We start from the raw sequence: 15,893 nt of genomic DNA, 5'->3' as shown, positions 1-15,893 counted from the left end.
ATGCCGTCTAAAAATCCAATTAGGAATTATCACATGCAGTTAGTTACCAAGGTTTTGTGGTTTTTACTACTTTTTAAAAAAAATAAAAATATTTTGTTAAGCTTAAAATATAGGTCAGACATGATTGCATTTAGTGATTTGGCCTCATAGAGCAAGTAAAAAAAACAAAACAAAAAAAAGTAACTTAACATTTGTCCAATCAGCAACAAGTTAGAATATCAGGCTTCCACCAATCAGGTTTAAGCTTAGTTAATCCCAGCTAAGCCATCTTTGTTTCCGCGATCAATGTAAAAGCGAGCAATGTATCTAAAATCTTTATTTACATTTAAAAAATTGGTTTTGCATTTAGGGCCGCAATGGTTTCATTTAAGAATAAGGCTATCCAGCAGATGATTGATGCAAACCAGACACACGAAAGCATCACAATATTTCTTTTTCACGCTTGTATTGATATTCAAAATCACTGAATGGTGATGTTTCTTTCATTTAATTAATTAATGGTTTTTGCTTTCAGATCATATTTTATTTCATCATAGCTCTTTCATGGTTTATATTTCAATAAATTGTGTATAAAATAAAATAAGAAGACTTCTTTTTACTTACAATTAAAATTCAAATTTTCACAATGTTTGTTCATTTTTGTGTTGTGCACGTCCTCTAAAGCTAAAGGAAAATAGAAATCCTGCGATATCCTGCCGATGACTAAGGACGAGAGGATACAGTCAACTGATGTTGATGGTTGGACACATTTTGGTTTCAAAACAAATTAAAGCAGTTACGACTTCATAAAGAGTCATGTGGTCTGTAAATTCTGCAACACCAGAGTCAAGTACTCGACAATTTTATTTTATTTTTTAACTTAGTATAATATTATATATCGTATCATGATCGTATATTTGAAAAAGAAAGTTGGAATATTCAAGACAAAATGGTGATTTATAGTTAACAAAGAAAACGAGGTATGAGATGCATTTTTGTTTCAAGGTCGACCATTTCCATCAGAAAACCTCAGAATTCTCCTGTCATACATCAACACTGACGGGTGAAGTGTAGTTGGACTCGACTGACACTGTTGTCAGTCACTTCCCGGTTCCCTGAGTCTGCTCCGTCTCCCTCCCTTCCTTGTCTCTGCCATCCCTCGCCTATTCAGCGTCTCCACAGGCTAAATCCTGAGCTAAGGTTCCAACCTCCCCTCCTTTCTTTCTCCTCTCCTTTTCCCATCTCCTGCAGCCACTTGACTGAATCCGTGCCAGGACTCTGTTCTTCGCTACCTCCGAGGAAGGAGGAAACAAAAGAGACTAGTCAAGTGCAGGAAAGAAAGTCTGGGTACTTGTCGAACAAAAGTTTGAAGAGGAAATAAAGGAAGTTCAAATCAGAGTTTGTAGTCAAATCTGTGCTCAAATGGTTCTTTTTCCAGACACTATTGTTGGATAAGAAAATGTATTGGAGTGTAAGGTTAGTCGTAATGTTGACTTTTGTCTGTTGCGATAAATGGGAATTCTTTTCTACAGGGAATGTTGTGAAAAAAGCCATTTTACTCAACACTTTTGTTAGTTATTATTGTTAAAGACTCTGATAGAAGCATTTTTAAATATGTTATTTATGGTTATATTTATGCTGCCTTGATTATAACATTTATATCAGAGACATTTTCCATTAAAAGAAAGTACAATACAAACGCCTCCTATAATTATTGCTATAGTTATATATTAATAAAGACACATTTCTTTTTGTGCAAAATTTAAATATTTTGCAACAAATAGAAAACAAAAATAGTAAATTAATGATCCCAACAGAAAGTTGTTAATAAAGTAGTTATGGCTCTGGTAATATTTAACCCTCAACATAATTTGGATAAATATTATATTTAGACACATTTAGAAAAAGAAGCATTTTATATATACATTTTTTTTTTTGCTCTTCTATTTTGGCTTGACGGCCCCTTACAACAGTCAACGTATTTAATGTGGTCCCTGATGACATTTATTTGTCCACTGCTGAACAAGTTTCAGAAAAAAAACAACATTTCATTTGTTCTTTTCTACCAAAAAGAAACATGTCTTGAGTCCAAGTGAAACATTTGTGTTATTGCTGAGCACATCAGTAATTCAAAAAATGTCCCAGGGAGACTTTTTAGCACTAACTGTGCAGCAGATACACACTTATACACACACACACACACTCGCCTGAGGACATTGCAGGGGGCCGGTAAGAAGCTTTAATAATTGATTTCTTAACTTATCTTTTGTGCCTCCCACAGTGACTTCCTCAGCTATAAGCACTGACATGTTTGTCGGGTTCCACTCTGACTCACACATGCTCAGAACCCAGACTCCAGCTGTAGAACTGGAGTCGAAGACGGGCAGAGAGACCCGCGGGCCAGAAGGAACTTCCCTCAGAACCTCCAATGTGACATTAGTGGGTGAGTTTCACGCGGTGAGAGGGAGTACTTACTCTGTGGGAACTTGGGAGGATTGTCGTTGACGTCCGTGAGCGTGATCTTCACCTCCGTCGTCCCCGACAGACCGCCCATGTGACCGCCCATGTCTTTGGCTTGGATGACCACGTCGTAGTCCTGCCGCGCCTCGCGGTCCATGTTGGGCAGAGCGGTCCGGATTATACCTGCAGGGATCGATCGGACGTCAGATTCCCAACCCGCTCGACAAAATTGCTCGAAAGTTACTTGCGGTTTTAAGACCGACTGAAACTTGATCAGGTCAAGAGAAATTCAAACACTTCCACTTTTAATTATAATTAAACCATTTGTAAAAAAAAAATACTAATTAAAGGAGATTAAGTAAGATTTCGTCTTATTTCGGTAATTGTTTTGAACAAAACTTTTAAAAATTCAAAAGGTAAATTTGCAATTAATTTTGAACCTTAATTAATACATCCAATTTCTATAATTTTTAGTCTTTTTTCTGCAATTTTAATGTTTCAAATCTAAAACTACAAAAACTAAAAATTTGCAAAAAATGTAATTTACAAGAAGTAAATTACTGACCCTGACAGAAAACTTTTGAGCTTCATGCCATAATTAATAAAATGCTGACCCAAAAATAAAATTGTTGATTAAATTTTTATGGTTATGATTATATTGGTTAATAAAATGTTTACTAACCTTTGTCGTCTATATTATTGTCATTTTTATTTTCATTCTTAGCCTAAATACCTGACTAGAAACGCCGGGTATTTCACCTAATTTTCCGAAGCTGTTTAGTAAGGAACACATTAAATATATTTTAACAGGGGGAGACTTCAAATGATCTAACGTATTGAATTAAATAATCTATTTTAAGCCACAACCATGACTTTACCCTACATATTCCTTGAAATTATAGTTTCTTATTATCTAAAACTATTTTCAAAAGTGGTTTTTGCATGTTTTTTAGATGTCTGTGATATTTTGGTCAACCATCTAGACACTGAAAATAACTACTTTATGAGCTTGTTGACAGGAACTTTGGTCAAAAACAAGAATAAATAAATCATATGCTCTGTTTTAACACACTGTGATTAAACATGCAGGAGACAGTTGGCTAGAATACTATAATACTTGTTGTTTTAAACTTAATTATAAGTACTTATTATGCATAGAACCAACAAGTGATTTGAAAGTTATCCGTTGGCTTGACCGATCTTGAGGCTAAAACTTCAGTATTGACGCACAAACTGGGGATCTTGAAAAAAATGAAGTGAAGGAAAAGAACCACAAGATCCTTCAGACCTTCGGATACCGTCGAGTGATTCATTCTGAAACTAGTGTTGGTTCAAATCCTGCCTTTAAACGATTACAGAAAATAACTACTCCTTCAGTTTTGGGTACAAAACGAAATGCATTTTTCAAGTCAAAACATGGACACAAAACTAAACAAGCTGTTGATCTGGAAGCAGAAAATTGACGTCAGTAGAGAAGCTCAGGTTTTTTATCCGTAAAACAACCGTCTGTGCCATTTAAGTCTTTAGTAGAAAGTCTGTGTGGAAAATCTCAATAATCTTCCATATATTTATCTCCTGCTGTGTTCAACCATCTTTTTTAACCCTTCCTTCTGCTGCAGGACTCTCTCTCGTCAGCCATATTCCGGCTGAAGATCTATATGCAAGTGTGTGTGTCGCCGCATGAAAAGCCGCTAATCTCCAAACCAATTAGAAATGTGAGCTCTGGATTTGAGCCAGTCAAATACCCAACACTGGTTTGATTAGCCAGATTTACTCTGCCCAAATCTCTCGGCTTCTCCGAGCCTGAACTCACTCTCTTCCCATAAACTCCCCCTCTCCTCTCCTCTCCTCTCCTCTCCTCTCCTCTCCTCTCCTCTCCTCTCCTCTCTCCTCCCTCCTTCTCTAACCGCCTCTCTTTGAACCTATATAACTCCATATCTGGCCTGAACTCTCTCCCCACATCCAATTTCGTCTCCTAATTCAAACCCAAAATATTAGGGCCTGACTCAGCGGGTACCAAGTCCAACAGGAAGTTATTTTCCTTCTCTCTTCCTGCTTCTCTGTGGTTTTAAGTGAAGGACAAACTGTTGTTACGTGATCCTTCAACCATCAGGCTTTGCACGGCCTATGAGTGTATTAACAGGAAGAATGAGTCTGATTACGATGTTGTCTTTTCATTCTCGGAGGCTCAGTCTATCTTTATTGTTAGTTTTCACATCCATAACGTCTCACTCTCATCTTGTCCTAAACACTGGCATCTCAACGTGGAGTTTGAAAAAATACAGATGCACTGAAATATCGCAATATATTTGCTTGTTACAGTACCAGATATTAAACAGAATTGTATTATTATTAAAATAAATATATATACATATATATATATATATATATATATATGCGTTTATATTTTTATTTTATTTATCATCTTTATTTTATGCTTTATATTTCTATAAAGCGTATACACATTTAAATACTTTTTACTTACAATTAACTTGAATATATTCAGGGTGTTTTTGTTACTTTTGTGTTGAAATTAAACTTCTGGCCGCTAAATTGCATAAGTCATTTCGTCCTCTGCAGCTAAAAGAACAAGGGAATCCGTCACTGAATGAGGACGGAAGGATACAGTGACTCCAGCAGCTTTTAAGGCCTATGTTTGGACATATTTTGGTTTCAAAACAAATTAAAGCAGTTATGACTTAATGGGGAGTCATGTGGTCTGTACATTCTTCACGACCAGAGTCAAGTACTCGACAATACTAAGCATATATTGTTGTTTCTACGGTATCACAATATATAGTAATACATCATATCTTTGCTGCTGTATCGTGACATATATCGCCAGATTCTTGCCAATACTAAGAACTAATATCAACATGAACATTAATCTATCTTTATTTTGACCAAACAAACTTGCAGGCCACATTAAAGGAGAAATGTGGTCTAGGTGTGGTTGACATGTATGTCAATGTAGCAACCATGTTTTAATTCGTATACTTAAACAAGAGTTGTCTTTTCAACCCCTTTTTTGATGAAATTGCTGTTAAATTGAGGAAGTATCGGGAGTGATATGACGGTGGAATAATCTGTCTTCTCACCTGTCTGTGGCTCCACTGAGAAGTAGGGCTGTCCTTGCAGGATACTGTACACCAGCCTGGCGCTGTTGCCGTAGGTGGGGTCGTCGGCATCTGTAGCCGTCACCTGCATCACCGACGTACCTGCGAGACGGACAGACAAGTCAGCGGACGACTCCACCTCTGGGATTCACCTGATACGAAGAACAAGCTTGTGGTTTGTGGATCCACCTGTTTGCACCAGATGGACAAGAAAATGTAATTTAAAACAGTTTTTTTTAACTCTTTAAGATTATATAAACGATGATGGCGACCTTGTATTTCTAGGCTTGTATTTGGGTTAGTTTCACATTCTCCTTCGTCACTAGTGATGGACTGATAAAGCTTCATGAAACTGAGACATATTTTTTAAGGTCAGTAGGTGGCGCCCTTGGTTTAAAAATGATTTGAGGTTTTAATAGAATAGCTATTTGAAATAATTGATAATAGGGCAGAGAGTGACATCTAGTGGTCTCTGAAATTAAGGACAATGCTTCATGAAGCTTCATCACTACTAGTTACTTCTTCATCAAGATGTTCAAAAACACATTCCAAAAACATACAGAGGTTGATTGGGGACTTGGGGAAAATGTCCGTAGGTATGAGTGTGTGTGGGAATGGTTGTCTGTCTTTGTTTGCCCTGCAACACTGGCATCCTGTCCAGGGTGTCCCCCCCTCTAGCCTGATGAAACTGGGAAAAGCCCCCCATAACGAATTTAGTGGCATGGACAATGATTGGATAAAGTACAATAAGTAACAAAGAATCTTTCAAATGGAAAATTCCAAAACATGAATTAGAGTGAATAAGTAACTTTAAATGTGCTTTTAGGGACATTTAAAAAACAAGCTTATGTTACGAATGTCCGGTTGGAAGGAGTTCCTGAAGTGTTGATGTTTTATACAGTTTCTGCTTATATTCACTAGTTTACATGTTTGTTTTTTGGGCTAACTTGATCAAATTGAGTATTTGTGTCACACCCTTATGTTACTTTTGAGAAAAGATGTATACCCCCAAAATAAAACCAATTTTTTATAATATAATAATATAATCAATATAACATAAGTTACATACATTACATTACATTTTTCTGTAAGTCTTGGAATTTGGCCCCGGCATGATGCTCAGGGACCACATTAAACCTTCTTTTTTCATTGACCTGATTTCTAGCATTTCTTATCCATTCTTTTTCCAACGTGTCCTTCATCTCCACTTGTCCAGTTCTGGTCCTCAAACCTTTCAACAAGAGCTGTCTGCTATAATCAAGTCAGTTCAATTCTTGACCTTTCGCTGCCTCCTGGTATTTTTCTCAGAAACCATCTCACGTAACCCTTCAACACTTTTCTGCAAACCTCCCCAACCCATTTCACTTTTGCCTCCATCGTTCCTCTCACTTCATTCTTTACATGGCATGCCGTGGTATTAAATATTTTGCCGTCACTGTCATCATCTGCGGGAGAAGATGCATCATCTCAGACACTTTATCTACCGCAGCGAGACTCAAACTGTAATACTTTTATCTGACAACATTAATTTGCTCTGAACAAATCTCCTCGACTGAGAGACACGGTTAAACTCGGCAACTGAATTAAATCTGCAGAGCTGTGAAACACAATCTACTCAACTTTTAAACATTTCTATTCCATATCTCTGTTTCAAATGTGACATAACTCATTAAAAGAGCTCACCCAGAAACTGAAAAACACTTTTAATCTCCCATGAAAAATCTCCCAGTCAAAGTCTCTCATTACATTCAACATGAGACGGAATCAGCAACATCACAGACGGTATTTGTGGGTGGATTAAGCAAGTACTGAAGTAAACATAGTGGAAAAAAGAGTAGAAAAAAAAGCAATTTAACAAGTTTGTTTGATCTTCTAGTGTGGATTAAACCAGGATTATGGTAAACAAATAAAGACAGGTCAGGTGGTGTTTTAGATACTGTATGTAGAACCACTCTCGAGAGTGTGTTGATGTTTTCAGTCATTTAGTTGTGTTGCTGTTCTATGATGTAATAGATATTTTCTTTATAATACGATGCTATCTTTGATCATTTGTTTTAAGTAACTTTAGTAAAAAATGGGAGGGTTTTATATTTTTTGTTTATAGTAACATGCATGAAATCTACAGATACTTGGCTCTGAAAATGAGAACGATGCCTCCTGAAGCTTGAAGGTCAAAATCCCAACAAAACCTTCTTGAAGCTATAGCGGTCAAAATCACAAAAAACCTTCATGAAGCTTCATCGGTCAAAATGAAAACAAAGAGTTCTTGATGTGTTTAACCAAGATTGTGCTTACTGATTTGTAATTTGTTCCTGATGTTGCATTCATTTGGTTTAGGAATGTTTTATTTTATAAAATAATTTGTTTTTATACTTACCAATTAGTAGCTCTGTTGAGCCATGTATTTGTTCACTAATATGTTACAAAGTTAAGTAAATGTTCGTGCCACAGGGATTGTTTAAAAAAAACTTGTCTATTTTATAATGAGCTTAACTGCATAATTAGGAAAATAAGTCTGTTTCTAATCTTAGATCTCTGACTAAACACAGCTTTTCCTCTGCAAACGATTAATTCTTACGATGTTGGAAACATCCCTGGTTTTCCTTCTGTGCACTCAACCACCCCAAATGTTTGGGTTTGCATCAACTACTTTCTTTCAGTCTGTGTTGATACAGATCCATTACCATAATCCCCAGAAGGTTTGATCTGAAACTGTATGAAAAGTATAAATAAGTAGCAGGTGGTGCAAGCATGCTAGCAGGAAATCCCACTGGAGCATTTTTCTCCACTCAGCTGAAAAAGCGCTAAAAAAAAACCTGGGTCTTGAAGTGGAATATGTTGGTCTGCTTCCATGTAGGTGGCTCGAGGTCCAGTGGAAATCCAGCTTCTCTGTTTTCACAGCTGGATTACATTGGCAGAGACACCGGGGTTTGGTGCTATGAATGAATTATGCAACCACCTTTGTTTTCCTGCATCAATTTCTTGACACGATGTCACCAAAACCTTTAAGCACCCGTGTGGCAGCCGGTGGATGAATCACAGAGAATGCCAATTTGCAGGAAACTAGTGTGTTCTAAATTCAGCTCCAGCAAGAGAATCTGGACCTAGTTAGTCAAATTACTGCTTTTTATTTCTGTTCCACTTCTGTGGTTGAGACTGATGGCAGCCACTCCCTACTGAACCGCTGCTCTCAGGTTTCAACTCGAGACGAAAATCATCTTAATTTATTTTCTTTTTAAATCTGTGTAGCCGGACTAACTTCAGGACTCCGGTTAGATCAGGTCACACCTCAGAAAAAAGGTCTATATTGAGCTAGTATTTTCCCCAAATCAAGTCTCTGAAAGCGACTTTGAAGTAAATGGAAAAGGACTTGAGTGATGACTTAGCAAACTTGTCCGTTGCACTTCCTCCGTTTAGATTTCAGTCAACATTAATTATGAATGAAAACAGCAAACTCCGCCGGTGGCTTCTTTAACAAACGTCGCTCAAAAGTAAGAAGAGAAACTTGTGTTCTGCATCATGTCAGCTTGTTAAAGACCAACGTAGATGTGTGCAGAGATGATTGTATACACAACGCAGGGATGATTGTGTAGTAGTTGTAGCAGACCATTGTAATCATGTTTTGTTATAATCAGGTTGTATTTGTGTACAATCGTTAGTCTGCAACACTGACTCTTTGAACCTGGGTCTCCTGTCTAACCTACTAAAATAAGGTATCAGTCGATGAACACAAAACCTCAACTATCTTGGATAGTTTTGTATTTTTCCTAGGTATGACGGAAAGGTCTGCATTTTCTGATAAATCAGATTTGTAGTACATATTTCAGCATATTTCTTCTCTTTTCGGAAATGGGGTGCGGATCAACATTTCTGCTAGTTAAATGACTGAAAACATCTTTCTGATGAAGAAAAACTATTTCAAAGTTCTTTTCACTAGTTCACTGGGAGGCAATTGAAATTCCTCAGGGGCCAAATTATAAACAATTACTGTGGGGAGGATACCATCATGCCAAAAATAGAGGAATGAAAAGCCTCAATATAATGGGAAAACTATAAACCTAAAATGTATAGTTACTAACTCCTAAATAAATAAAGCCTATAGTCATATTTGTAATGCAAAGTGAAGTAAACACAAAATAGAATGTATATTTTTTTCATGATATTGAACTAATGGGGGGCCATAAATACAGTCAAAGCTCCACATGTGGCCCCACAGGCCTCACTTTCCCAGGTAGCCCCAGAGCAAAGGAAAGAGTTTTGTGGGTATTTTCAATCAGGTATCTGAGTAAGCTAAACTTTGTTTTATTCTTTTACCTTCTTTTTTCTTTTTTTGGTTTCAAAACTGTAGCATCTTAGTAAATACTAGTGATGGGGTGGCGATACCTCATGAAACAGCTGATAAGGTATCATGATACAGTCTCTTTTTTACTGAAGAACACTCGATGGAACTCTGCTTTAAAATATCAGCTCTGATCTACGAATTCAATGAAGCTTGACATTGTTTTCAATTGTACAATCTAGTGGCCTTTCAAAATGAAGACACTGTATCATGATGCCACATCAGCTGTTTAATATAGCCTCATCAACACGTCATACCCCATTGTAATTGATTACGCTTTTGCACCCATTTAACTGAAATTCTACTCACCAACATTGGACATCTCAGGCACTCGGGCGTAGTACGGTCCGTGTAGGAACTCTGGTGGATTATCGTTGATGTCTTGAACTTTCACGATAAACTCCGATGGCGGTTCCAGAGGTTTGTTTGTGTCCCTCGCAACAGCCTGAGCCGTGAGTGTGTACTGCGCCTGCTCCTCGCGGTCCAGGGTTTTTGTTGCATGGATGTTGCCTGTGTTGTCGTCGATGACGAAGATGGTTCCTGCTCCTTCGCCAGACAGGATGTACTTGATGTTACCGTTACCAGAGTCCACATCTGAGTGAAGCTGGAGTTGAAATAAAAGGAATTGGTCAGAGAGGAAAAATCAACCTTGACATATTACAATCAAAGAGTAGCAGCTGAATTCTTTATTCTCTGGATCTGTGATTTTAGATCATAAGTTTCTACTGATTTATTACTAAAGCAACTCAATTGGTCTTCATCGCCTTGTTCTACACACTGTATGAGTAGTTCTAGTGTAGCACTTTTACTTCTTTGTTGTTTTATATGATGTATTATCTATGCCAGATCACTAGATTAAAAATGTATTTCTTCCCAGGATAGTGTTAAATGAATGGAGAAAGCAGATGAAAAAAAGATGAGTGAAATGTCTCCTAAAAACAAATTCATGAATTTCTTTAGTAGTATAACCAAAATAAATCATGGTCAAAACAAAAATAAGGAATTGGTCAAAGAGGAAATTGCAAACTTTTAACATAACAATCAAAGAGTTGCAGCACGATTCTTTATTCTCTGGATCTCCTCATTTTACATTAATCCTGGCTCTGAATTTCCTTGTTCTACTAACTCTATGAATAACTCGACCCTTGCTTATGAAATTCGTTTGATATTGTTTCGTTTTTCACTATTGTTGCTTTATTTACTATATTTTATGTACTCTTAGGATTTCTAGACTATTTTAAATGCTCAATGTATTCCTGAACAACATTCAAATAATGAGGAAAGCTGAGAAACAAATTGAAAAAAATAATAAAAACCTACGTCTACTAAAACCATATTCAGGAATGAAAGAATGTATTTAGTAGGACAATCTAAAGATTTCACAAAAAATGTGAGATTCCTTGTAAGACTCGACTCAACACAATATCCCTCGCATCACTAGGGGGCGTTGCGATGCTGACTGGCAAGCATACTGATGTTTGTTGGCCGACATAAATCAGTCCAAAGACTCATTGAAATAAAACAATTACATTAGCGACTCTTTTGCAACCTCTGCCTGCTGTAAACAGCTCTCGCTGTGAGAGCCGCTGAGTGATGTTCCTGCAGTGAAGCAGCGTCACCAATCATCCTCACCCTTGAACGTAACACCCACCTCCCCCTCGCTCACCCTGGCTGTCTTGCTCGCTTTGATGAATGGGAACGAACACATTTAAATCCTATTGGAACTCGTTATTTTCCGTCACCTTGAACGCCTCTGCCATCGCGGCCGCCATCGGGCGCGGCGGCTATTAATTAAGTCTGATTTGGGAGAGTTATTTAGCCACCGGGTTGTTCCTTGACGGCAAGTAAAAGGCTTCATGTTTGGTACTCACCCGCCCCACCAGGACAGGATCGGGCCCGGTGTACTCCTCGATGACGAAGAACTGATTCCAGACCCAGCCACGTTTGGATCTGTGAAGCACTTGACCTTCTTTTCCCACCCGCTGTCTGTGTCTGTGCAGGGACCCGTGACCTTGAGCAAAAAGAAAACAATAAAATGTATCTCAGTTTATTCACATTATTTGAGTGTAGGGCAATTTAACTATTCCTGAAGACCAGCTTTTCAGATGGATGTCTATCCCTCTACTACAATTTCCTGTTGAATGTTTGGCAAAAATTAAAAAAAATGTATTGTATTGACATAGCAACAGCTAATGGCTACGCCGTACTGCTTGTTGACAGGGCAGGCGTTATAATACAAAAGGCTCAAGGGAAATTACCTTCAACATTTGTTTTGTGTAAATGTTTTTCAGTCCATTCTTTCTTGAATCTCCTGTTTCTGTGTCAACATTACATCACTCTGAGAGAACATTTGTTTCATCTAAACTGGAGCTCGCCGTAAGAAGCAACATATGCTGGAAAGTGAAACAGTGAAACTAGAGTTTTCACAGCTACTGGCTAACAAATTCATTATTAATGGGTGAATGGTCCAGTCCAAAATAGCTCAATAGCTGTTGTGAAATATGTTGTGAAAATAAAGGTTTGGCTAGTGGTAAATAATAGCCCTTTAGATGTATCCAACTGTTAGTCAACCACAGTCCTTATTAAACTTATTCATAGAATAATTGTAAACTAATATTAAAAAAATCAACCCCTGTACAAATAGAAAAAAGTATTCGTAACTAAACCGTTTCAGAACCGGGCTTTTAATAGGTTTTGTAATCCAGTTCTGCAAGCCTCAACTGGACACTTGATAAACTGTCCCAATGATTAGCCCTGAATTGTTTAGTACAACACTAAGTTTTCAGTATTTTTGACTCTGACAACCCTTAATGTAAGAAAATATAGATGCAATTAAAACCTTTCTTTTTTATTATATTGTATCGATATTCAACAGCACTGTATCTATTTATATATACAATTAACACTCAAACATTTGAGGTGTTTTTCCATTTCTGTGTTGCGATTAAACTTCCGATCGCTAGATGGAAGCAGTCAATACGTCCTTTCCAGCTAAAGAAACAAATAAATATTGAAAGATCATGGTGAGGACTGAGGACAAGAGGATACAGTCGAGCTTTTAAAGCAGTTACGACTTTGTCAAGAGTCAAGAGACAGTGGTCTGTGAATTCTGATGATGAGTCAAGTACTCGACAATACTACTAATATATCGTTGTTACTACAGTATCACAATATATTGTATAGTTGCCCCTGTATCATGATACTTATGAAATTGTCAAATTCTCACCAATACACAGACCTACTAACAATAAACACAGATGAAACCTAGTCGTCTTGCATGAGCATTAGTATGACAGATAACTCAAAATCCATTGAAGCGTCGTTCACCTGGATGTCTGTGTCTGTGAGCCCGGTGATCCACGGAAGTGTTTTCTCTGCGTGTTCCGAGTGCAACGCTGCAAAGAGCAGAGACGCCCACCAGCACAAGGACGGCTCTGAGCAGTCCAAGGCTCTGTCGTTTGGTTATCAGCGTCGTCATCTTGGCCCCGAGCCCGAGCAACCGTGCACTTGGCCTCGCCTCCTCCCCCTTTACTCTCCGGGTTCCTCTCAGTGGAGCGCCGCCACCACTGAGGTGATTTTTCTTTTTACCGCTCACAGAATGTTGATGAACCTTCTAGTTCACAAGGTGAGGTTTCAGCAGCCGCTGTTCGTGCTCGTCCCCGATTATTTTTGGGCAGTCGGGGGTTTCTCCGGTAGAATCGCTCCTTATTCACAAGCCTAGGGAGAAGGAAACAAGACAAAATAAATTGTCAGCTAATATGGAAACAACACATTATTATATTATATATTAACGTTATTAATAGTGAGTTTTTTTTAGTTTTCTCAGTCAAAGCTGCTGAGTAGGTTGAGATCGGACTTTCCGAGATCGGAAGGTTGTTTATTAGGTAGTCATTTGTCCGACAATGCTGTAAACTCATTAGCTTCAATTCAATTTGACAAAGATGGATGAAGTTGTGAGGGTGTAGCTCGTGCTCAACATCACATCGCTTTATTTCACAGCTTTCATCAGAAGTTCGGAAACAAGCCCATCGTCATAACGGCCGACTCTTAAATCCGCTTCTAAGTGGGTTTTGGAGTGATCCGCTCCATCGATCGACGGCTGATGATTCAGGCGACTTTTATATTGAACCTATCAGCAGGTTTGGGAAAAATGTGATCGGCACAAAAGTCAAACGTGTCCATCAGCAGCTCTGACTTGCTGAAGTGCTAAATCATTAGCAGCAAGTGGAGGTGAATATGAATGAGTGCAGAGCGAAGGATGGAACCATTAGAAGAGTCGTGGCACTTCGGTGCAAGAACTGCTCATCAAAAGAAGAAAAAGTGATTTGAGCTGCTGAGAAGATGTTGTTATTTTATATGGCACTGCTTCATGAAGCTTCATCTCCATCCCTATAGATACATATAGATGGGTTGTGAAAACCATGGCTGTGATAGAACAGATGCGTTTCATCCGGCATCAGTCGCACTTTTATCGGGGAAGCAAACAAACACAATCCTTGAGAACATCAAACAAAATCATCCTCGCGGCTGAAGCGGTCTGGAAAAGCTCTAACAGCATCGCTTCTATCCCTCTTCACCTCACTCGGCTTTTCTCTCATCCTCCGAGGCTTCGCCTGTCTTGTTATTGCAAAACGTTTTATGCATATACGTTAAATCACCCTTTTTTCCAAGTCACTCAAACACCTCCGGGTGTCTTCGGCTCAGGTTTGACTGACTGTAACCCTAGAGACTCTGGAATGGACTCAGTGACACTAATATTCTATTAACAGGTGGAAATAAGTGATGGGCTGACCCAACGGTCAGTCCGAAAAAGTTGTTTCGTCGTTCACGGACAAGGTCCAGGAATTTTTTGCATCTTGAGTGTAGTTTAGTAGGGCTGAAATTGTGTCGTGGAAAAGTTTGGTTATGAGTTGAAATAGGCTCCAATAATCCTGATAAGATTAAAAAATACATATATTTTATATTTATTTTGTTGAGAATAAAGTGCGATAGTGATCGGGTAAAAGCTCCTTCTGATTAACAAAAAGTGAAGTTTGTTTTTGTGTCTCAAGGGTAAATGGCCTCTAATCAAATAAAAAGGGCCCGAAAAGGAAACGTAATCCATCTTGAAAAGCTTAATTTGTCTTTTATTAAGCCTTTAAAACTATTAAAAAAAGGAAATTGTAATGTGTGTTGGCTTACAATTCCTCAGAGGTTCGGACCAAATAAAACAACCCTTGGAACAAAGGGATACGGAACTATTCATCGAACGCATTTACGGGAAATTATCCACACAGTCATGCCAAATAACTACCAGATGACATGTGATTCATCGCGTGTGCAGTTTATTTTACACATATGATGGTTTGCCAGCATGAACGTAAATCTGCATGTAAGAGTAATGGTGACTCACAGCAATATAAATGACTTCACACATGTACTCAGTTAGGGGGCCCGTCGTCGGAACCTTGCCGAGGTTCCTGTTATAGTGTGTGGAAGTTCTTGAGTGTGTGTGTGTGTGTGCGTGTTTAGCTTGCTCTCTAAAGTTAGCCGATGAATCACAGTCATCCCCTCCAACACTTGACTCATGGCTTCACAGTATCGCCGCGGCCCACTGGGACCGTGCAACACTGCACACACACACATACACAAACCAAGAATATTCTAATGTGCCTCTCGAGCCATGCAGTCAGACAGAGGAAGTGGTCTGGCCAAAATGCATGTTTCCTCCAGGGAGTCATTAACACACACTATTTCTCTGTTGTGTATTTCTGTTCGCAGCGAGAGCCACAGAGAGGACAATGGTATTGGAATTACGTGATAAATGTCAGAATTCCATAACAGATACTTTATGTCATTGAGCCCAGTGGGTCCCAAACCACCTGTCCATGTTCATGAGGCGTTTTATACCAGGACACAAGGAAAGAAAATAAGAGATAATTTTATTGTTGATAACTGTCTGAAATTGTCTTATTTTTTTATATTTTTTGTGACTCTTGACATGTCAAGTTTATTAAAAA

General features: G+C 38.3%; 1 protein-coding gene across 2 annotated transcripts in view; it reads right to left on the bottom strand.

Annotated features, from left to right (window-relative positions):
- The window catches only part of cdh11 (cadherin 11, type 2, OB-cadherin (osteoblast)), a 105,235-nt gene that overhangs the window by 23,096 nt on the left and 66,246 nt on the right, over positions 1 to 15,893 (bottom strand). For both annotated transcript variants that reach the window (XM_087802270.1, XM_087802269.1), the window contains 5 exons: positions 13,222 to 13,611; positions 11,766 to 11,905; positions 10,204 to 10,498; positions 5,538 to 5,657; positions 2,455 to 2,622 (listed from right to left, as the gene is read on the bottom strand). In XM_087802270.1, the coding sequence (XP_087658396.1) occupies positions 2,455 to 2,622; positions 5,538 to 5,657; positions 10,204 to 10,498; positions 11,766 to 11,905; positions 13,222 to 13,372 (874 nt within the window). In that variant the 5' untranslated portion in view covers positions 13,373 to 13,611. The remainder of the gene's footprint in view (positions 1 to 2,454; positions 2,623 to 5,537; positions 5,658 to 10,203; positions 10,499 to 11,765; positions 11,906 to 13,221; positions 13,612 to 15,893) is intronic.

Source organism: Callionymus lyra, chromosome 11, assembly GCF_982586985.1.
Source record: "Callionymus lyra chromosome 11, fCalLyr1.hap1.1, whole genome shotgun sequence".
Classification (NCBI taxonomy): Eukaryota; Metazoa; Chordata; class Actinopteri; order Syngnathiformes; family Callionymidae; genus Callionymus; species Callionymus lyra.
Note: the sequence above shows the minus strand (reverse complement) of the source record. Positions and strands in the feature narration are given on the sequence as shown.